The following is a 23458-nucleotide window of genomic DNA, read 5'->3' on the forward strand; positions in this document are numbered from 1 at the left end:
TTTTCAGTAACTGACCATTTTTCTACATCTGCATCTACATGAATGGTTCACAATCCACTCTATGGTGCATGGCGGAAAAGACAAGTTCCATCTGCCTGTTAGTAAATTCATCTCTTTACAGTCACAAATTTGGCTATGGTATCATTGTCAGTTCATAGCTCACTATAAAATGCATCAGGGCACATTCATTTCTATTAATATGATGTCTTCCCTATGTGTTTACATATTCCATGTCATATGCATAATAAAATAAGATTCCGCATCATATACACTCCTGGAAATGGAAAAAAGAACACATTGACACCGGTGTGTCAGACCCACCATACTTGCTCCGGACACTGCGAGAGGGCTGTACAAGCAATGATCACACGCACGGCACAGCGGACACACCAGGAACCGCGGTGTTGGCTGTCGAATGGCGCTAGCTGCGCAGCATTTGTGCACCGCCGCCGTCAGTGTCAGCAAGTTTGCCGTGGCATACGGAGCTCCATCGCAGTCTTTAACACTGGTAGCATGCCGCGACAGCGTGGACGTGAACCGTATGTGCAGTTGATGGACTTTGAGCGAGGGCGTATAGTGGGCATGCGGGAGGCCGGGTGGACGTACCGCCGAATTGCTCAACACGTGGGGTGTGAGGTCTCCACAGTACATCGATGTTGTTGCCAGTGGTCGGCGGAAGGTGCACATGCCCGTCGACCTGGGACCGGACCACAGCGACGCACGGATGCACGCCAAGACCGTAGGATCCTACGCAGTGCCGTAGGGGACCACACCGCCACTTCCCAGCAAATTAGGGACACTGTTGCTCCTGGGGTATCGGCGAGGACCATTCGCAACCGTCTCCATGAAGCTGGGCTACGGTCCCGCACACCGTTAGGCCGTCTTCTGCTCACGCCCCAACATCGTGCAGCCCGCCTCCAGTGGTGTCGCGACAGGCGTGAATGGAGGGACGAATGGAGACATGTCGTCTTCAGCGATGAGAGTCGCTTGTGCCTTGGTGCCAATGACGGTCGTATGCGTGTTTGGCGCCGTGCAGGTGAGCGCCACAATCAGGACTTCATACGACTGAGGAACACAGGGCCAACACCCGGCATCATGGTGTGGGGAGCGATCTCGTACACTGGCCGTACACCACTGGTGATTGTCGAGGGGACACTGAATAGTGCACGGTACATCGAAACCGTCATCGAACCCATCGTTCTACCATTCCTAGACCGGCAAGGGAACTTGCTGTTCCAACAGGACAATGCACGTCCGCATGTATCCCGTGCCACCCAACGTGCTCTAGAAGGTGTAAGTCAACTACCCTGGCCAGCAAGATCTCCGGATCTGTCCCCCATTGAGCATGTTTGGGACTGGATGAAGCGCTGTCTCACGCGGTCTGCACGTCCAGCACGAACGCTGGTCCAACTGAGGCGCCAGGTGGAAATGGCATGGCAAGCCGTTCCACAGGACTACATCCAGCATCTCTACGATCGTCTCCATGGGAGAATAGCAGCCTGCATTGCTGCGAAAGGTGGATATACACTGTACTAGTGCCGACATTGTGCATGCTCTGTTGCCTGTGTCTATGTGCCTGTGGTTCTGTCAGTGTGATCATGTGATGTATCTGACCCCAGGAATGTGTCAATAAAGTTTCCCCTTCCTGGGACAATGAATTCACGGTGTTCTTATTTCAATTTCCAGGAGTGTATATATAAAAAGTATGTGATATTTCATATTGTAATTCTTGTCTAACTCTTTTCAGGACTGCATTTTTATTTATCACTGTACATGCAGTAGTTGTGACATGCATATGACATCTAATATCTAAATGTGAATGAGACAAGGACGATGTTGTTTTAAGATGAGAGAAAATTCATTGTTGCACTTCATACTGAAATATTAATTAAGAATGGCATAATAGCAGGAATCATGATCGTAAATAAATAAATTTAATAACAAAGCTGGCAGGGAAGGTTGTCATTCATAAAATACAGCAGGACTGTGGTTGCAAGTAAACAGAAAGTCGTCATCATCATGTATATTTTTGGGTTAGAAGTCTATGCGTGTTACAAAACCAAACTATTTAAAGCTGAATACACCATCATCTTCATGGTCATTTTATCCTTATTCTACCATTTGCTCTATAGTCACGTGCTTTCTTTGGTATCTCACTTTGATCCAAACGTAGTTGCTACTATTCCTAGAAAATGGAGCTCCTCACTTATCTCACTGTCCATCCTATGATCTTCTAGTTTGAATCAAGGTCATAAAATTCTCATTTCTGACACTTCAGTTCTCTGTAATAGTTTTCTCCAAGTCCATACTTGCATCCATAGAATGGTAAAGGTGCAGTCATAATACACTATTGGCCATTAAAATTGCTACACCAAGAAGAAATGGAGATGATAAACCAGTATTCATTGGACAAATATATTATACTAGAACTGACATGTGATTACATTTTCACGCAGTTTGGGTGCATAGATCCTGAGAAATCAGTACCCAGAACAACCACCTCTGGCCGTAATAATGACCGTGATACGCCTGGGCATTGAGTCAAATAGAGCTTGGATGGTGTGTACAGGTACAGCTGCCCATGCGGTTTCAACACGATACCACAGTTCAAGAAGAGTAGTGACTGGTGTATTGTGACGAGCCAGTTGCTCGGTCACCATTGACCAGACGTTTTCAGTTGGCGAGAGATCTGGAGAATGTGCTGGCCAGGGCAGCAGTCGAACATTTTCTGCAGTCGTGCATTATCCTGCTGAAATGTAGGGTTTTGCAGGGATCGAATGAAGGGTAGAGCCACGGGTCGTAGCACATCTGAAATGTAATGTCCACTGTTCAAAGTGCCGTCAATGCAAACAAGAGGTGACCGAGACGTGTAACCGATGGCACCCCATACCATCACGCTGCGTGATACGCCAGTATGGTGGTGACGAATACACGCTTCCAATGTGCGTTCACCGTGATGTCGCCAAACATGGATGCGACCATCATGATGCTGTAAACAAAACCTGGATTCATCCGAAAAAATGACGTTTTGCCATTTGTCCACCCAGGTTCGTCGTTGAGTACACCATCACAGGCACTCCTGTCTGTGATGCAGTGTCAAGGGTAACCGCAGCCACGGTCTTCAAACTGATAGTCCCTGCTGCAGCAAACATTGTCGAACTGTTCATGCAGATGGTTGTTGTCTTGCAAATGTCCCCATCTGTTGACTCAGGGATCGAGACGTGACTGCACGATCCGTTAGAGCCGTGCGGATAAGATGCCTGTCATCTCAACTGCTAGTGATACGAGGCCATTGGGATCCAGCACGGCGTTCCGTATTACCCTCGTGAACCCACCAATTCCTTATTCTGCTAACAGTCATTGGATCTTGACCAACGTGAGCAGCAGTGTTGCGATATGATAAACTGCAATCGTGATAAGCTACAATGCAACCTTTATCAAAGTCGGAAACATGATGGTACTTATTTCTCCTCCTTACACGAGGCATCGCAACAACCTTTCACCAGGCAACGCCGGTCAACTGCTGTTTGTGTATGAGGAATCGGCTGGAAACTTTCCTCATGTCAGCACGTTGTAGGTGTCGCCACCAGTGCCAATCTTGTGTGAATTCTCTGAAAAGATAATCATTTGCATATCACAGCATCTTCTTCCTGTTGGTTAAATTTCGCATCTGTAGCATGTCATCTTCATGGTGTAGCAATTTTAATGGCCAGTAGTGTATGATAGAATTGAAGTACTGACTGTCTCATTCTTGGTTTCCAGGAACCCTACCACACAGTTACTCTGGCTATAGGTTGCGTAACCTGTATCAGGGGAAGTAAATAATTTATTTGCACACACAAATAAATACAAACTAATGGCCTTTTTGTGCTGAAAGAGTATTTCAATAGAGAGTTGTTATTTACATGTTAAAGCTACACATTTATTACTACTAATGCTGTACGGCAGGCAAGATGCTACACTTTGCACAATTTCCTGATTTGTAGGGAGAGAGTGGACGTCCAGGAGAGCCGGGAAGACCAGGAGAGGCAGGATATCCCGGACCACCGGGACAGCCGGGAATCCCAGGCCTGCCCGGTCCACCGGGACCTGCTCCAGATGTGAGTACACTCCATCTGCTGCTGCTGCTGCTGCTGTAGGTTGTAGAATAGTCAGTTGAGTCCTTGGAAGTTGACAGAAGCTCGTAACGCTCATATGTCCACTGTTACAAACTTTTATAATTAATATCCCTGCTCTGTTTTCCCACCAGTCCATTACACAGCTGGCCAGTGGGCGAATTTTTGCTCGTCACAGATCAAGAGCTTGTTTCAGGATGGCCCTCTCCAATTTTATTTGTACTTATAGAATCTGAAAGTCAATGCTCAGACACCAGTTTCCTCCAGCAGGAACACTTATTCTCAGAAAAAACTAAAAAAAAAAAAAAAAAAAAAAAAAAAAAAAAAAAAAAAAAAAATCAACTTTGAAAATTAGAAAATTTCCGTAAATTATTAATTGCCAACCATTTGTGGATTTATATCCTAGTTGTTAGTATCTGAGCACCTAGCTTAAAACTTTATTATTGTAAAGTCACTAATTTGATCTTGCTAGATGCAATGTTTTAATTGAATTACATACCTATTATTGAATGGCGAGATTAATTAAGAAAAATTGAATCATAATTCTTAATGAAAATATGTTTTTGTTATTAACTAACAAACCTGCAATGCTTCGCAAATGTTAAATAAGCATAGGAACTGCATATACATCATAAATTCCTTGTCCCCACTCTTGTTTCTGTTCATTTTCTCATCCCCACCCTCTCTCCATTCACCTCCTGCTTCCCACAACTCTCTATGCTGCATAACCCACTCCACCCTCTCTGTGTCCATTTCTGTCTGAATGTTCAGTAGAGTATCGTGTAAAAATCTGAAGTAAATCTGTCAAGGATTTTTTGAGATTTGTGGTACCAACACTTCCTCCTGTGTATATTACATATCTCAAAAATATGTAGCCTATGTCCATCTGAATGTTCATTAGAGTGTCATGTAAAAATTTGTAGTAAATCATTCACGAACTTTTCAAGGTTTTCAGTAACAATGCTTCCCCTTTTGTATATTGCATTAACTGTTAAACTGATTTTTTTTTTTTTTTTATATGGACATACGTCACAGCAAAACTGTCAAAATGAATACAATTTTTTATTTCCTTTTTCATACCAAAAATATGCTTACCTTCTGCAATTACTAATGGAAGAAAAAAACAACCAAATCAGTCAGCCATTCTCTAGTGATGATCTTTCACAATTGATTTTAATTTCTGACTTTTCCAGTGGATTTTCCAAAAATTTTCTTCCATACAATACTTGTCCTGCCAATTACAAACACAGCAAAAACAAAAAATCAACCAAACCTGCCAACCCATTCATAATTGATTATATTTGAAACATGTGAAAATTGATTTTTATTTATATAGATTACAGGTCATTTGAAAATAAATTAAAGTCTAATACAGAATTACGAAATGCCTTCTTGTTAAAATAAAATCATTGAATACATCACTAATACTATTCTGTCTGTAGAAATAAAAAAAATTTATCTTCTATTCAAAATTTCTCATTTTTCCACCAAATTTTAGAAAAATTGTGAATACTAGTAGGTTCATGTGATTAGTAATTAAAAATAAAGACATATTACTTTTATTTAAAAATTATGAGTCAGTATATATTAAATAATGTTTGTGCTCATTAATAACTATGGAAATGAAATAAAAGTACAAAAGAAATTGCATCTAGCAAGATTCAAACCAATGATTGTTTTAACATTCCCCCCTCCCCCCCTCCCCTGCCCCGCTCCCTTCCCCTTCTGTTAGATAGATCATAAATTTCACTATATTAACTGAAAAAACAGTAACTCTTCAGCCTATCAGAAACTTCATTGTATGTCTACACAGCTTTACTCGTTCATTAAAGAACCAAGGTCAGTTAGTTTAGAACCAACTTCAGGTGACAAAATATGTATTCTTCTTCACCACAAAATACAGGGTCCACTGGATTCTTGACTTATGTAACAGACTGACCAGAGGGATTGGAGAACTCTTGAAAGATTGTGACGTTTGCTGGTGACACATATATCCTGATAAAGGGCTCACACACACCCATACCGAACACAGTCAGGAGAATAGTGGAACAGACCACCTAGTCACTGCAAATGCTTAAAAAGACTTATGGGTAACAGAAGTAGAAATCTTAGGATGAGGCTCCATGTCTGAAGCTACTACAGATTCACACGGGTAATAAACTTGTGCAAGAATTTGCAACTAATGCAGTTTTCTGATCTTCACTGGCAACTTCAAAACCTGATGAGATGGCAATTTCTGGAACTCCACCCATTCTCAATTCTGTAATCGATTTGAAGTTTGTGAGAGATTTTTGAGTGCAGTTAAGTGCCTATCTGCTGACCACGTCCAAAAAGTTCAGGAACAACATCAACATTCTGGCCAGTGGTGCCATTGCAGATGTGTTGCAAGTAGAGCACGATTTTGAGATGTGTTTTCATTCTGGTTTGAACTCCTTACATCAGTGATTCATGCAGAGCTGAGTAAAACACATTGTTTCCTGAACAGTGACAGGTTTCAAAAGCATTAACATTTCGATCCTTGGGAAACTTTTAGTAGCATGTGCTTTAAAATTGCAAGTTGCAACTCCCTGTGAGCTATCAAATGCAAGGAGGGTGAGACATCCCTCCTCAAATGATCATAGAAGCTCGAATGTGTCACAATCCAGAGGATGCGCAATCAAAGGAAATGTTTATGTCTGAACCATACATCTGTGTCAGCTGTAGTTGGGCAAGAAACAGTTTTTACCACATTACATACTGAATCCCTTGCAGCTTCTTTGTGTTACATCATATTTATCACTTAATTCAGGTGCAATCTCCAATGAACTCGTTACGACCATAAACTATCACTTCACTTACTGCAATGTACAGTTAAATTTAACAAAAAATCAGCGCAGTGTTTTGTATGGGGGGACAACCACAACCATAAGAAGACACTTTGAATAGTAACCACTTGTCTGCTCTTGTAAATAATTTATTTAACAACTGGATTCACAGCCTAGAAGCTTCATCATCAGGTTAAATATTGTAAATCATGACATTAGAGTAGCAACATGGATGAGACTGAACTTTCCTTCTCTATTAATAAATGGCGCAGTTAACAGATTGTCAGGTAAGCAGAATTTCCTGCATCTCCATGCATTGCTGTCAGCTATATTTATGGCCCTCTGAATGAATTGTGCCCCTTTATCCAATAGTTAATTGATTATATTCAACTTACTGTCTTCTGTTTGGATTCGTGGCACACTTGAGAAAATGTGGATCCATACTTTCTTCTTACCTGGCAATCCACTAATTATGTCATGTATTCATAGATAAGAAATGTTTAGTCCTGACCATGTTGCAACTTTAATGTCATGATTCACCATATTTAACCTGATAATGTGGTGGATAGTGGAGAGACACAGGGAGCTACAAGCCGATCTACATATGGCTTTCATAGATTTGGAGAAAGCATATAACAGAGTCCCAAGGGATGAAATACAGAGAAGCAATGGAGAGCAGAGCACGCCAGAGAAGTATGTGAGGTTAGTGAAGGAAATGTACAGAGGAGCAGTGACACAGGTGAGAAGTAGTGTGGGCATGACAAAGGAGTTTCCAGCAAAAGTAGGGTTACATCGAGGGTCTGCACCTCTTTGACCTGATTATGGATGTGCTGGTGAAAGATGGGAAGAAGGAAGCGCCATGCAATATGATGTTTGCAGATGTGGTTCTTTGTGAGCAGAGCATCGACAGACTTGAGGAAAAGCTGGAGGATTGGAGGAAGGCACTAGAAGATAGAGGGATGAAAATTAGCAGGACAAAGTCAGAATATTTAGCACTGAAGGATGTGGAGATGAGGTCTTGCAAGATCCAGGATGATGAGCTGAAATCGGTCTCATCATCATCATCATCATCATCATTTAAGACTGATTATGCCTTAGCGTTCAGTCTGGAGCATAGCCCCCCTTATACAGTTCCTCCATGATCCCCTATTCAGTGCTAACATTGGTGCCTCTTCTGATGTTAAACCTATTACTTCAAAATCATTCTTAACCGAATCCAGGTACCTTCTCCTCGGTCTGCCCCGACTCCTCCTACCCTCTACTGCTGAATCCATGAGTCTCTTGGGTAACCTTGCCTCTCCCATGCGTGTAACATGACCCCACCATCTAAGCCTGTTCGCCCTGACTGCTACATCTATAGAGTTAATTCCCAGTTTTTCTTTGATTTCCTCATTGTGGACACCCTCCTGCCATTGTTCCCATCTACTAGTACCTGCAATCATCCTAGCTACTTTCATATCCGTAACCTCAACCCTGTTGATAAGGTAACCTGAATCCACCCAGCTTTCGCTCCCATACAACAAAGTTGGTCGAAAGATTGAACGGTGCACAAATAACTTAGTCTTGGTACTGACTTCCTCCTTGCAGAAGAGTAGATCGTAGCTGAGCGCTCACTGCATTAGCTTTGCTACACTTCGCTTCCAGTTCTTTCATTATGTTGCCATCCTGTGAGAATATGCATCCTAAGTACTTGAAACCGTCCACCTGTTCTAACTTTGTTCCTCCTTCGGTCTGCAAATTTAAATACCTGGGATCGTACATACAGAGGGACGGAGGACTGGAAAGTGAGATACAACACAATAAATTGCGGTTGGAACAACTGGAGGAAAATGAGTGGAGTGTTGTGTGACAAGAAGGTGAGCATTGGGTTGAAAGGGAAAGTCGGTGGTAAGGCCTGCTATGATATATGGGGCAGAGACATGGCCAATCACAGTAGCCCAGGAAAGGAAGATGGAAGTGATGGAAACGAGGATGCTAAGGTGGATGTGTAGGGTAACAAGGAAGGACACGGTGTGGCCGTGCGGTTCTAGGCGCTTCAGTCTGGAACCGGGTGACCGCTACAGTCGCAGGTTCGAATCCTGCCTCGGGCATGGATGTGTTTGATGTTCTTAGGTTAGTCAGGTTTAAGTAGTTCTAAGTTCTACGGGACTGATGACCATAGATGTTAAGTCCCATAGTGTTCAGAGCCATTTGAACCATTCAAGGAAGGACAGGATTAGAAATGAATTTGTTAGAGGAGCTGTGAAAGTGGGACCAATTGGGAAAAAGATACAAGAGAGCAGACTATGGTGGTACAGACACTTACAGAGAAAAGGGGAAGAGTATTTCGGAAACAGAGTTGAAGATATAAAGATTGAAGGAGACATAAGGAGAGGAAGGCCGAAGGTGAGGTGGAAGGATAAGATATCTGGGGACCTAAGGGAGAAAGGATTGAAGAAGGAAGAGGTAATAGATAGAAGAGTACTATGAAGGAGAAGGATCCAGAAGAGCAACGCTGACCCTAAGTAACGTGGGACAAGGCGACGATGAAGAAGAAGAAGAAGAATAACCTGATAATGTGGCTTCTAGGCTATGAAACTGCTCGTTAAATAAATTATTTACAATAGCAGCAAAGCGACTATTATTCAAGATGAAAAATCAACACTTGCATTTTCATATTTATCCTTGATTTAAAAGAACCCACCTTCAAGTAGCTTTACTTTTCAGATCTCGCCGTTCTACACCCAGCTGGCCCTCTCGCAAGCCTCCGGCGACAAGGGCCCCACTGGGGGTGGCGGCCTAGGATTCGGCTTGTCTCCAGATGCCTACCAGTACCTTCACGCGCAAGTCGGACCGGTCGGACCGAGGGGCCCTCCAGGTTAGTTTCTGACCCAAAATGTCATGTTGGCACTCTGTTTATGCATTTATTTGCCTTGTGAAGTCAATTATTTGCCTTGTGAAGCCAAAGTGGGTTCATTAAAATTTATTTCCCCAGATAATTTCATTGTGTGTGTGTGTGTGTGTGTGTGTGTGTGTGTCTAATGTCTGCTTGTGTCTGTGTATGTGCGGTTGGATATGGGTGTGTGTGCGAGTGTATACCTGTCCTTTTTTCCCCCTAAGGTAAGTCTTTCTGCTCCCGGGATTGGAATGACTCCTTAGCCTCTCCCTTAAAACCCACATCCTTTCGTCTTTCCCTCTCCTTCCCTCTTTCCTGATGAAGCAACCGTTAGTTGTGAAAGCTTGAATTTTGTATGTATGTTTGTGTTTGTTTGTGTGTCTATCGACCTGCCAGCGCTTTCGTTTGGTAAGTCACATCATCTATATATATATATATATATATATATATATATATATATATATATATATATATATATATATATATATGTCCTTTTTTCCCCCTAAGGTAAGTCCTTCCGCTCCCGGGATTGGAATGACTCCTTACCCTCTCCCTTAAAACCCACATCCTTTCGTCTTTCCCTCTCCTTCGCTCTTTCCTGATAAAGCAACCTTGGGTTGTGAAAGCTTGAAATTTGTGTGTGTTTTTTATTGTGTCTATCAACCAGCGCTTTCTTGTTTGGTAAGTTACAGCATCTTTGTTTTTTATATATATTTTTCCCACATGGAATGAAAGCTTGAATTTTGTGTGTATGTTTGTGTTTGCTTGTGTGTCTATCGACCTGCCAGCACTTTCATTTGGTAAGTCACATCATCTTTGTTTTTAGATATATATATAGCGCTGGTAGATAGACACAATAAAAAATAAAAAAACACTCAAACACACACACAAATATCAAGCTTTCGCAACCCACGGTTACTTCATCAGGAAAGAGGGAAGGAGAGGGAAAAATGAAAGGATGTGGGTTTTAAGGGGGAGGGTAAGGAGTCATTCCAATCCTGGGAGTGGAAAGACTTACCTTAGGGGGGAAAAAGGACAGGTATACACTCGCACATGCACACATATCCATTCGCACATACACAGATGCAAGCAGACATTTGTAAAGGCAAAGAGTTTGGGCAGAGATGTCAGTCGAGGCGGAAGTACAGAGGCAAAGATGTCGTTGAAAGACAGGTGAGGTATGAGCGGCAGCAAATTGAAATTAGAAATTAGCGGAGATTGAGGCCTGGCGCATAACGAGAAGAGAGGATATGCTGAAGGGCAAGTTCCCATCTCCGGAGTTCTGACAGGTTGGTGTCAGTGGGAAGTATCCAGATAACCCGGACGGTGTAACACTGTGCCAAGATGTGCTGGCTGTGCACCGAGGCATGTTTAGCAACAGAGTGATCCTCATTACCAACAAACACTGTCTGCCTGTGTCCATTCATGCGAATGGACAGTTTGTTGCTGGTCATTCCCACATAGAAAACTTCACAGTGTAGGCAGGTCAGCTGGTAAATCACGTGGGTGCTTTCACACGTGGCTCTCACACTTGGCTCTGACTTTGATCGTGTACACCTTCTGGGTTACAGGACTGGAGTAGGTGGTGGCGGGAGGGTGCATGGGACAGGTTTTACACCGGGGGCGGTTACAAGGGTAGGAGCCAGAGGGTAGGGAAGGTGGTTTGGGGATTTCATAGGGACGAACCAAAAGGTTACGAAGGTTAGGTGGACGTGGAAAGACACTCTTGGTGGAGTGGGGAGGATTTGATGAAGGACAGATCTCATTTCAGGGCAGGATTTGATGAAGTCGTATTCCTGGGGGATGTTCCCAGGCTGTGGCTAAGCCGTGTCTCCGCAATATCCTTTCTTTCAGAAGTGCTAGTTCTGCAAGGTTCACAGGAGAGCTTCTGTAAAGTTTGGAAGGTAGGAGACGAGGTACTGGCGGAATTAAAGCTGTGAGGACGGGGCGTGAGTCGTGCTCAGGTAGCTCAGTCGGTAGAGCACTTGCCCGCGAAAGGCAAAGGTCCCGAGTTCGAGTCTCGGTCCGGCACACAGTTTTAATCTGCCAGGAAGTTTCATGCCTGTGTAGTGCTACATATATTCGACGGTAGAAGTTAGTTGTGGCAGCACCTACCAACATTTTTCAGAACTTCCGCTTACTTTGCACTCGATTCTAAGTCGCAGGCGGTTTTTTGGATTAGAAAAACTGGAAAAAAGTGCGGGTTAGATTCGAGTAAATACGGTAGCTTCATTATTTTACTTTACTTCAAGTTGAAGTTAGCAAATTTCCTCATTTGCCCGGATTAAGAAACATACATGGTAGAATGCACACAAAACATGCTCTCTGACACATTCAGTTCCAACACAGGAGGATAAATGGATTTTACAGAGTCTTCCACTTTGTTCCCACTGCCATATAATGAATGCTAACAAGCACCAAACAAAAATGTCTGGATTGTGATAAGAGAATTTTATAACCAGTGGAAATGTACTGTGAAATGTAGAGATGTTGTCTGAAGGGGCACGGGAAGCAGAAGTGAACTAGTGTAGTGTAAAAGTGAAGAAAACAAGTCAGCACAAAAATAGTGAGACACATCAGCTGAGGCAGCGAATAGATTGGATGAACACAGATGTGTTGGGTACATCGTGGTGTGTGTTTTGCAGGTCCGCCAGGGCCACCGGGACCACAAGGCTTCCAGGGCGTACGAGGGGAACCCGGAGATGCGGGACCCGTGGGTCCTCCGGGAACTCCCGGGCCCAGAGGACTTCCGGGACTGCCCGGAAAGGATGTGAGTATTCACTCGTTTTGTCGAGACACTCGTGGATGCTCATAAGAGCTGAAGTACTAAGAAATAAAATCAGTCTTCATTATTTTGTCCACAAAGCGAGGCATTATGAGGAGTCCGACTGATAATAAGAAATAAGTAAATCCGTTTTCTACATCAGTTACTTGTTTATTGTAATACGGTGCATTTCAGTGGGTCACACCATTGTTTTCAAGTGGAGAATTGGGTTTTACATTCTTGATATTAGTGCAGAGCACTACAGTGGCAGGTTAGCAAAAAACTTTTTGTCTCATCTTTTGTTGTTGTTTTTTTATTTATTTTTTTTTTTTACAGAAAACTGTATGTACACATCACAATCACATAATTTCTGTTTTTAAATTTAGCAATGCTGTTACCAAAAAGCATTTTTATCGCCAGCTGAAGGTGAAACGGAAGCTGTTCTTCATTTGGTCTGCTAGAGTGAAAAGTGATCTGTACTCTGACTAATACCGAGAATATCATCTAATTTTGCACTTGCAGATGATGATATGAACCACTGAAATGTAATGTGGTACAATGAACATGTGACTGACACAGAAAAATGCTTTATATAGTCTGTCTTATGATGTATTTTTTTAAGTAAATACAATTTTAATGTTACTCAAACTCACACACATGTTTGAAAACAATTTTATTATTACTTTAATGTTTGTTCCTTAATCTACTTCTCAGCACAATTTCCACTAGTATTAGGATGTATCATAATGCACGCATAACTTTTTAATTCCAATTTCCTAAAAATCTGACATCTTGTTTGTCATCCACAGCCAAACTGCCAGTTTCATGAGACAGTTATAGTTTTCATGCTGAACACCTCAATGTTTTATTTCCAGTGATAATTTTGCTCAAAAAAGCCATCACCTTCATTACAGTGCCACTTAAGAAAATTCAAATTTATAATTTTTGCACATGTCACTATGCACTTTCGATACCAGCACAAGCACAACTGCATGTAATTTAAACATTCTTTAAGAATTTTGTAAAAGGCAATTGTTGGAACTTGAGGGAACCCAACAAATAATGATGAAATTGTACAGTGTCCAGTTGCTAAAAATGGCCAAGGGATCTGAATGCCTGCTACATGCTACATCACAAAGGGAGGGGAGGGGGGGGGGGGGGGGTGATCCACTCAGTATGAGTATCCCTAAACTCAAGAGGCCTCCTGACACCCTCCTAGACTTCTCTCGCTTGTTAACATATAATTCTGCCTATCTTTCCCTTTTTCATTGTTATTATTATTAATAATTTATCATGCACTATTTAATTATTTTCTTTATTTTATTTTTCATCATTTTTCTCCTCCCCCCTTCCCCCTCTGTCTGTCTGTCTCTCTCTCTCTCTCTCTCTTGGCATGTTGATAGACACAAACAAGCACAAACACACACACAAAATTCAAGCTTTCGCAACCAACAGTTGCTTCATCAGGAAATTTCCTGATGAAGCAACCGTTGGTTGCGAAAGCTTGAATTTTGTGTGTATGTTTGTGTTTGTTTGTGTGTGTATCAACATGTGAACGCTTTCTTTTGGTAAGTTACATCATCTTTGTTTTTAGATATATTTTTCCCACGTGGAATGTTTCCCTCTATTATATATATCCCTCCCTCGCCCTCCCACCTCTCTGGGTTGTTTCCCCATCTCCTTTGCCTCCTAGTTCTTAATTGAAGTATGTCTTTCATTTTTCTTAATGCATGTTTACCACTCACTCTGTTCTCATCATCTGTGGGCTGTGATTACTAGTGAACCTTGTGGCAAGCCATTCTGTCTCATAAGTTATAATACTGTGTGTTGTATTTTGCTTTTGATGTTGCTGTTGTGTTCAGTCCAAAGACTGATTTGATTCAGTTCTCCTCACTAGTCGGTCCTTTATGAGCCTCTTTCTCTCTGAATAACTACAGCAAATCTACATCTATTTGAAACTGCTTACTTTATTCAAGCCTTTTTCTTACTCTAAAACACACACACACACACACACACACACACACACACACACACATACACACTGACACACTTCCCTCCATTACAACCTTTACGATTCCTTGATGCCTCAGAATATATCCTGTCAATTGATCTCATCTTTTAGTCTAGTTATGCCATAACCCCTCATTAGTTATTGGGTCCACCCTTCTACCTTTCAGCATTCTGCTGTAGCACCAGATTTCAAAAGCTCCTATTCTCTTTTTGTCTGAAGTGTTCATTGTTAAACATATCACTTCTGTAATGGCTACACTCCTAATACCTTCACAAAAGACTTCCTAATACCTAAATTTTATCAAAAGGAAACATTGTCTGTTGTGAGCCATACAATTTTCAGTTTATTTGCTCTCGGTCGATTTCAGCGTATTAGTCATTATCCGAGTTTCATTTAACACTACCATTTGGTGTTTTTCCATGCACATTACATGTTTTATTTTATCTGTGTTTGTTATGTTTATAACTTGCTTGATGATAGTTAGTAAGTTGAAATTGGTCAATACCAGATCAACTGGAAATTGTAAAGCCCATAAAAAAATGTCTTCTTTGAAAAATGTTTTGAGGCTATGTACCAGTTATGTACACTCTAACTTAAATTTATATTCAATATTAACAAGTTTGTCTTTATCAGACATCTTCATTTGGACACAGTACTTTGAAGTAATATTTGTTTAAATATTAACATTAATTAAATTGACAGGAACCTGTACCAGAAGTACACGAAATGGAATTTTGCAGGGAGAGCAAGGTGACGACGGAGAGGCGGGACAACCCGGATCGGCCGGTCCCCCGGGACCCAGGGGTCTGCCGGGCATGCCGGGCCTCCCGGGCATCAAAGGGCACCGCGGCTTCCCCGGACTGGACGGAGCTAAGGGCGAACAGGGCCCCAGTGGCGAGAAGGGCGCACAGGGCACCACAGGGCCCATGGGACCCATCGGTCCGATGGTGAGTCGCACAAGCTGGCACGAAACTGGTAGGGCGGGCAGCTGTAGATTACAGTGGAGGGGAAGGTGAGGCAAATGGTTAATTAATGTAGTGGTAGCAGGTGCACAGTAATTGAGTATTTATGTACAAGTGACAAGGGTACTGTGATGCTCATGCAACAGCACAGCACATCTATTATGAGAGGATGTTACAGATTAGCACTCATAGATTTTCTTCATGCTTATAAAATGTGAAGGTCAGTATCCAGATGCCAATTTTCTAAGTCATTCATAGAAAATTTACTAAACTTGCTTGACAATCTATTTATTGTCATTACAGTGCTGCATCTCGGCAAAATCTTAATTAAATACAACAGAAAGTTGATTTGTCCACAATATCTCACAATACTTAAATCACTTGATATAATTGATATTATCAGGAATGTAAAACTTTTTCAAAAATCAAACTTTACCAAATACTCATGATTTTATTACACATCTGTCCTGTTTTGTTGGCCCTACTGTATGAATCCACTTCACTGACTACCCCCCTGATGTGACTACGTGACTCATTCTCTAAACCCACATTCTCATTCCATAATGCAAAAGCGTTCAGACGCACAATAATCACAGGACAGCCCAAAGACACAAAAGGTGCACCACGTCAGCTAAACATAAGCATTTGCGGTACCCTAATTAAGTATTTTGATGTGATTCTTCAGTGTCTCCCGGCATATTTCTTGCTCAAACAGTCCACGGGTGTGCCGGTCCACAGTGTCCAACGGGCACAATATTTTGGCGATCAAACATGTCACCGTCGTCAGGTGCGCAGTTCGTCAGCACACCTGACAATGCCGACATGTCTGATCGCCGAAATATTGTGCCCGTCGGACACTGTGGACTGGCAGTACACTCGTGAACTGTTCTAGCAACTATTTTGATCTTTACTGGTTAAAAACTGTAACAGTAGTTGAAATGCCACTTACAGAAATCTTAACTGTCATTAAGTGAGGCTCAAAAAATAATTTGCCAGCTAGCAAAAATTTAAAGAAAGAATTAGCAAGTGTGTTACTTAATTTGCAGCTTGAACCTTCAGATTGCATACAGTATTCTTCGTGTGTGTGTGTGTGTGTGTGTGTGTGTGTGTGTGTGTGTGTGTGTGTGTGTGTGTGTGTGTGTGAGAGTGCCCACACACATGCATGTGCGTACGTACTTGTTTCTTTGTGTAAGACATAACTTAGTACTGCATAATAGAATGAGTAAATTAAAATTAATTATTGCCATCTTCCAATATAATCAGTTATAATTTTCTGTCTGTTTCAGGGTCCAGCTGGACCGAGAGGCGAGAGAGGGCGAGAGGGTCCTCCGGGACCTCCTGGCCTCAGGGGGATCGATGGAATTTCGGGACCACCAGGCTCTCCGGTGAGTTTCTGGTTTCTGATACACCCTCCCATCTACAACAGAGTGTACAGTTGCAACAGTGCTTTTAATTGGAGATAATTATTTTAGCACATCAGGTTACCATAGAAGTGTGCAGAAATTATTAAATACCTAGCTGTTGAAGATGGTACATTATTGCAGGTGTGCACAATTTAACAAAATGCGACATTTTAATTTCACGGACTGTGCATACGATTAGTGAAATAGAGCTGTTCAGATTTCGAGGTGTTCAGATAGCTAGTAAACTGTCGTGGAAAGCCCACATTCGTGATCTTGTTCAAAGACTTAATGCTACCATTTCTACTATTCAGATGATATCTGAAGTAAGCGATCGTTCAACATGAAAATTAGTCTCTTTTGCTTATTTTCATTCGCTTATATCATATTGTATTATATTTTGGGGTAAATCTTCCCATCATAAAAATATATTTTTGGCTCAGAAACAGGCGGTTTGGGAGTTCGGGCAATAAGTGGTGTAAGTTCGTATACCTCTTGTTAGCCCCTGTTCACTAGTCTGGCTATTTTGACGCTGGCCTTTCAATATATGTATTGTTTACTGTCGTTTCTTGTTAACAATATTAGCTTATTCCCAAAAATTAGCAGCTTTCACTCAGTTAACAGTCAGCAGAAATCCAACCTGCATTGTTGATATCTTCACTGTTGAATGTGGACCTATGCTTGCACCGCTTCATCACTATCCTTCAAGGTGCTGGATTGTTGCAGATGTCACAGCACTTATCTGTAGTCTGCCATTGTCACACTGAAGGATAGGGTGCTGCACGAGGGGACTAACTCTTCAAATTTGAAACTTAATTACAGCACACTGTTTCTCATCCCCAACATATTTTTTACCATGTTACACACAACAATTCGGAATCCTTTAGTGACAGAGGGCTGCATATATGTCAACCTGTAGAATAAAGATGTAGAATGTTAATAATGTTCATTGTGTTTAGAAAGATTTAAGAGTTTGCACTGAAAAAGTTGAGGCATTAGTTTTGTTGTATCCTAGCCAGTACTGCCACCCGAGCCCGCTGCCAAAAGGTTGGCAGCATCAAAGTCTGGACGCCGTCCGCATAAGTAGCGCCAGCGAGACAGGAAATGGCCGCAAGTCTGCGCGCGCCACCGCTGGCTTCTGGTTTCTTAAGCGCTGGAGTCGCGAGCGCTAGGACAGTTCTGTATTCGCCGCTCAGTTGTATACTCGCCACCGAATTGTGTACTTGCTAGTCAGTTGTGTGTTCATCGCAGCAGAGTTGTTGTTTGTCATCAGCCGCCGCTGACCTAGCCGCTCCGACTCGAACTAGACAGATCTCTGCAGACACGGAGTTCACTACTGTGTTTCTGTATCTTCATTAATAAAGATAAGTACCGACTTTTATTTAATCAGAGTGTTTGGGTTTTCATCTTTCTGTTCACTGTTCCAGCGGACCGGTCGGCCCGCTATTAAAAGTGTGGTGGTGACTTCGTAAGCCGTTTCTACAGCGAATTGTTTGTCGCTACGAACGCCGCCACAAAAAGTTTTCAGCATACCCTCATACAATGTGTCAAAAACATTCGGATTTTGTCGTGATAGCATACATCAATTTCCACATCTACTATTCCACTATGTTTGTCACTTTGAAAAACAGCATGTCAGTGTTTCTCACAAGGGAACCTCCCTATCGCACCTCCCTCAGATTTAGTTATAAGTTGGCACAGTGGATAGGGCTTGAAAAACTGAACACAGATCAATCGAGAAAACAGGAAGAAGTTGTGTGGAACTATGAAAAAAATTAGTAAAATATACAAACTGAGTAGTCCATGCGCTAGATATGCAACATCAAGGAGAATGTGAACTCAGGAGCGCAGTGGTTCCGTGGTTAGCATGAGTAGCTGCGGAACGAGAGGTTCTTGGTTCAAGTCTTCCCTCGACTGAAAACTTTACTTTCTTTATTTTCGCAAAGTTATGATCTGTCCGTTCGTTCATTGACGCCTCTGTTCACTGTAATAAGTTTAGTGTCTGTGTTTTGCGACCGCACCGCAAAACTGTGCGATTTGTAGACGAAAGGACGTGCCTCTCCAATGGGAACCGAAAACATTTGATCAGAAGGTCATAGGTCAACCGATTCCTCCACAGGAAAACACGTCTGATATATTCTATACAACACTGGTGACGGCATGTGTGTCACATGACAGGAATATGTTGTCGACCCACCTAACTTGTACACTTAGCGAATGGGTAAAAAGATTCTTCTACCTTGCCCGATTTAGGTTTTCTTGTGGATGTGTTAATCACTCCCAAAACAGTGATGAAAACATAAGAGTGTGTCACATAAACTGAAAATAAAAAATTAAAATTTTCACTCGAGGAAAGACTTGAACCTAGGACCTCTCGTTCCACAGCTGTTCTCGCTAACCACGAGACCACGGCGCTCCTTGACACCCATTGTCCTTGATGTTGCGTATCTTCGCATGACCTACTCCGTTTGTATATTTTATTAATTTTTTTCATAGTTTCACACAACTTCTTCCTGTTTTCTCGATTGATCTGTGTTCAGTTTTTCAAGGCCTATCCACTGTGCCAACTTATAACTAAATCTGAGGGGGGTGCGATGGGGAGGTTCCCTTGTCAGTATACAGGGTGAGATGTGACAGTATTAATGATTCTGAACAAAAAACTTCATATGGACATATGCCCTATTGGAAATGTTTTCTGAGATAGAACACCTTTAAAATATCACTTTTGTATGTTTTTCTTTAACAACTTGAGAACCACACGGTCCAATGAAAATGCATCTCTGTACACAATTAAACTAAATTAAATTTGCTAGAAAGAAAGTGCTATTTATTTTTTGTCTAGGACTAACAGTTTGTGCGGAGGGATCTCGGGAATTTTGAAAATCTCGCGTGACTTGCATGTGTTGTAGCTTAGGTACTTTGTGTAGGCCAGTTTTAGGTAGTTTTCTGACTTGGTAGACCACAAGCATCCTGTATCAAAATGTTCATCCCAACTTTGTCTGTATTACTGTGGTATGTTGTAAACAATGACAATGAATAATACAGATATAGAAATGTACATTATCTCAGAAACCATTCGGAAATGGCAGATGTTCACATAAAGTTTTTTGTTCAGAACCAGTAATTCTAATCACCCATCAAAACACATACCTGACTCACCCTGTATATTAGCCACAACCTCAGCATCAACCTAAGAGTGACCAAACTGAGCTAACGGTCCTTCTCGAGGGAGCTCATTCTTAGTAGGGTAATAACTCCAAATTGGAAGGAAGGAAACTGTATGCATTGAGAATTGTTTGCCTTGATAGTTAGCAGTCATCAACCTGCATTTATATTAACATAAAACACTTATTTTTATTGACAGGGAGCCATTGGAAAACCCGGACCACCTGGGTTCCCTGGAAATCCTGGTGCCAAAGGAGACCTAGGACATCCAGGTCCGAAAGGAAGCCAAGGACTTCAAGGGCCGAGAGGTACTGTTCTTACTGCTTCTTTGACCTGAGCATTGTTCAAATTGTGAAATATTCCTAAGATAGGATTGTTAGAAAGAGTGCACATAGACGATCAACACACACTCCTGCAAATACTCTGTCATCTCCCAATATTTTCTGTACATTCCCAATTACTGAGGAGATGTGTTAGATGCCCAGTATATGAAAGAACAAATTGCTAAAAATGTTCATCAGGAACAGAGGTATGAAGCTGCAAGAAGAAATAGAGGTCAGTATATTTATTGCAAGTGAATTATGTGGTGTCACCGCCAGACACCACACTTGCTAGGTGGTAGCCTTTAAATCGGCCGCGGTCCATTAGTATACGTCAGACCCGCGTGTCGCCACTGTCAGTGATTGCAGACCGAGCGCCACCACACGGCAGGTCTAGAGAGACTTCCTAGCACTCGCCCCAGTTGTACGGACGACTTTGCTAGCGATGCTACTCTGACAAATTACGCTCTCATTTGCCGAGACGATAGTTAGCATAGCCTTACGCTACGTCATTTGCTACGACCTAGCAAGGTGCCATTACCAGTTTATATTAAGATGGAAATGATGTACAGTCAAGAGAGATGTTCACCAATTGTGGATTAAAGTTAAGTATTACAAGATTTTCGTACTTTATTGCAATTCTCAAGACATTGTTCTGTTCCAGACCTCACGCCAGTCTGCGTGTAATTAAACGCGTGCATTTCGGCCTCCTCTAGCAACACGGTGTTGGCTCTTCTGCCAACACAGCAAATTAAATTCAAGGAATTGTTAGAGAACAAAGGAGAAGAAAGGAGCAGTTAATTGAAAGATATTGCCAAATAATGACCAATCCAGTGGCCTCAAAACTGTTCATAAAGGAATTCACATGAATAGCAAAGTGTGCTGGCACTCTGTCCTGCTGTAACCAATCTTCATTCACGATTCTCTTGTCTTTGAGCTGAAATGTTAACCTAATTTTCAACATGTCGAAATAAGAATTTTAATTCACCTTTCATTTCAAAAAAAGTTATCATGATGGCTTCCTGGCCTGTAACATACCATGTGGTGCCTTCCCTTTCAACTCTTGTGCGTAATGGAGAGTTTTCTTAGCCAAGAAAATCACATTCCTTCTTTGTGAACTACGATATATTACACAGTAACTTTTTTGAATGAGACACGGCATATGAAAATTGTGTCAACAGTGCAACTTGGCGCTCCACATTGTTGTCAAATAAGTCATTCACAGAAGTTGGTCTCACTCCTTACAGTTTCAGATCTTGTGTAGTGTTGTCACACATTATTGTCCACAATACTTGAAGTTCAGTTGCTCTCTTGTGATCACTTTCATTGGAGACTGACTGCTCTGTCAACTGAGTGATTGCAGCGTGTATTTTCTCTCATGTTTTCTATTGTGCACAGTGTGTCTTTGACACTACCTGAAACAAAAGTATGTTTCTCCCAATCAAGCAAGGATTCTTTATAATTTGAGGCCGGCCAATGCAATCTCTAAACACATTCACTATCTCTTTCATTGTTTGCCTAGTCTGTGAATGTTTGTGCACCTACATACACACCACTAATCCCTTCTCAAAAGTGTAGCATCAACTCACATCAGTCGTGGCTCCACATCTAAAACAATATGACACTGGTAGCAATACATTTTTCAATTTCAAAGCAGGGACAGTAATGAAACAACTATTTGTTTTCCAAGTCATACAAATTCAAGAAAGTTTGGGGACCTCTCAGACACATAGTATGGTTGACTTCAGTTGTTCTGTATTTAATTCCTTAACTCAACAATTTCTTTTTCTTTTCTTCCTTTTTTTTCAAATTATTCTCCAAAAAATTATACTTCTTCATTAAGTAAAAACGTCATATAATGAAAGACATTACATATAGACATGTAAAAACAGCTTTTAAAGCTCAAAATAATGAGTTACAAAATTTTGAAGATCATCAATAATAAAATCTTGAGTATACTCATGCAATGGAGTTTGACTAAAATATCCTGAAACTTCAAATCATTTTTGAGTTTCTATGTAGCTATGAAGTCTAACCAAGTAATTCACAATAGTTTCCTGTGAACATAAATCTGGGAGGGGCTGGCTGGAGCAAGAGGATGTATTTATCACGTACCTCTGGTGAGCACTTGTCATCCAACAGATGGACTGCCATCACTTTCAGTTTCTAATCAAGTAATGTCACATTTATCTTCACTTTCTGAGCTGCTAAATTCAATTTCAAACCCACAATCACTATAGTAATCCTTTTTGAAAGCATTTACTAAACAGCAATACAAGAGAAAGACTGAAAACATGCATTTTGTTATGGCAATATTATGAAAAGGATAGTTGCTATTGACCATATAGTGAAGATACTGAGTCACAGGTGGGTGCAACAAAAAGACTGTCAGAAAGAGAGATTTTGGCCAACAAGTCCTTCATTGGAAATAGACAACACAAACACACGCAAACGCAACTCTCTCAAACATGACCACTGTCTCTGGCTGCTGCCTCATCTGTGTGAGAGTCGCATTTGTATTCTGTGTGTGTGTGTGTGTGTGTGTGTGTGTGTGTGTGTGTGTGTGTGTGTGTGTGTATGTGTGTGTTGCCTGTTTCCAACAAAGGACTTCCTGGCCGAAAGCTCACTTTCTGACAGTCTTTTCGTTCTGCCCATCTGCGAATCAGTATCTCCAGTATATGGTGAGTAGCAACTATCATTTCCATAATATTGCTGCAGTCCATCCTGGATTTTCCATTGTTTATCATTTTGTTGTGCAATGCCCAAAACTGCAAACTGTGAAGACGATTCCTAGTGGCGACCACCTCAGCCAAAACATGACAGCCAGGCTACAAATGTGGTACCAGATGGTCTCAAGCAGCCAAACAATTCAAATTGTAATTCATTACTTCAGCATCTATCCTTACTAGTCAAATACCTTTATATTTTTGCTGTACCCATGAAATTGGGTCCACATGTTTTTAAACCGAGGCAGTGTGAAACACGTTGGTGTTCTAAAGGTATATGCTACTGAAAGTTGCTGATCATGTGATTCAGTTCTAA

At 41.6% G+C, this 23458-nt stretch overlaps 1 protein-coding gene across 2 annotated transcripts in view; it reads left to right on the forward strand.

Annotated features, from left to right (window-relative positions):
- The window catches only part of LOC126215318 (collagen alpha-1(I) chain-like), a 324350-nt gene that overhangs the window by 188840 nt on the left and 112052 nt on the right, over positions 1-23458 (forward strand). For both annotated transcript variants that reach the window (XM_049941998.1, XM_049941999.1), the window contains 6 exons: positions 3987-4100; positions 9626-9776; positions 12440-12564; positions 15310-15516; positions 16818-16916; positions 20296-20404. In XM_049941998.1, coding sequence (XP_049797955.1) covers positions 3987-4100; positions 9626-9776; positions 12440-12564; positions 15310-15516; positions 16818-16916; positions 20296-20404 — 805 coding nt within the window. The remainder of the gene's footprint in view (positions 1-3986; positions 4101-9625; positions 9777-12439; positions 12565-15309; positions 15517-16817; positions 16917-20295; positions 20405-23458) is intronic.

The sequence above is a fragment of the Schistocerca nitens genome, chromosome 12 (assembly GCF_023898315.1).
Source record: "Schistocerca nitens isolate TAMUIC-IGC-003100 chromosome 12, iqSchNite1.1, whole genome shotgun sequence".
Taxonomy (NCBI): Eukaryota; Metazoa; Arthropoda; class Insecta; order Orthoptera; family Acrididae; genus Schistocerca; species Schistocerca nitens.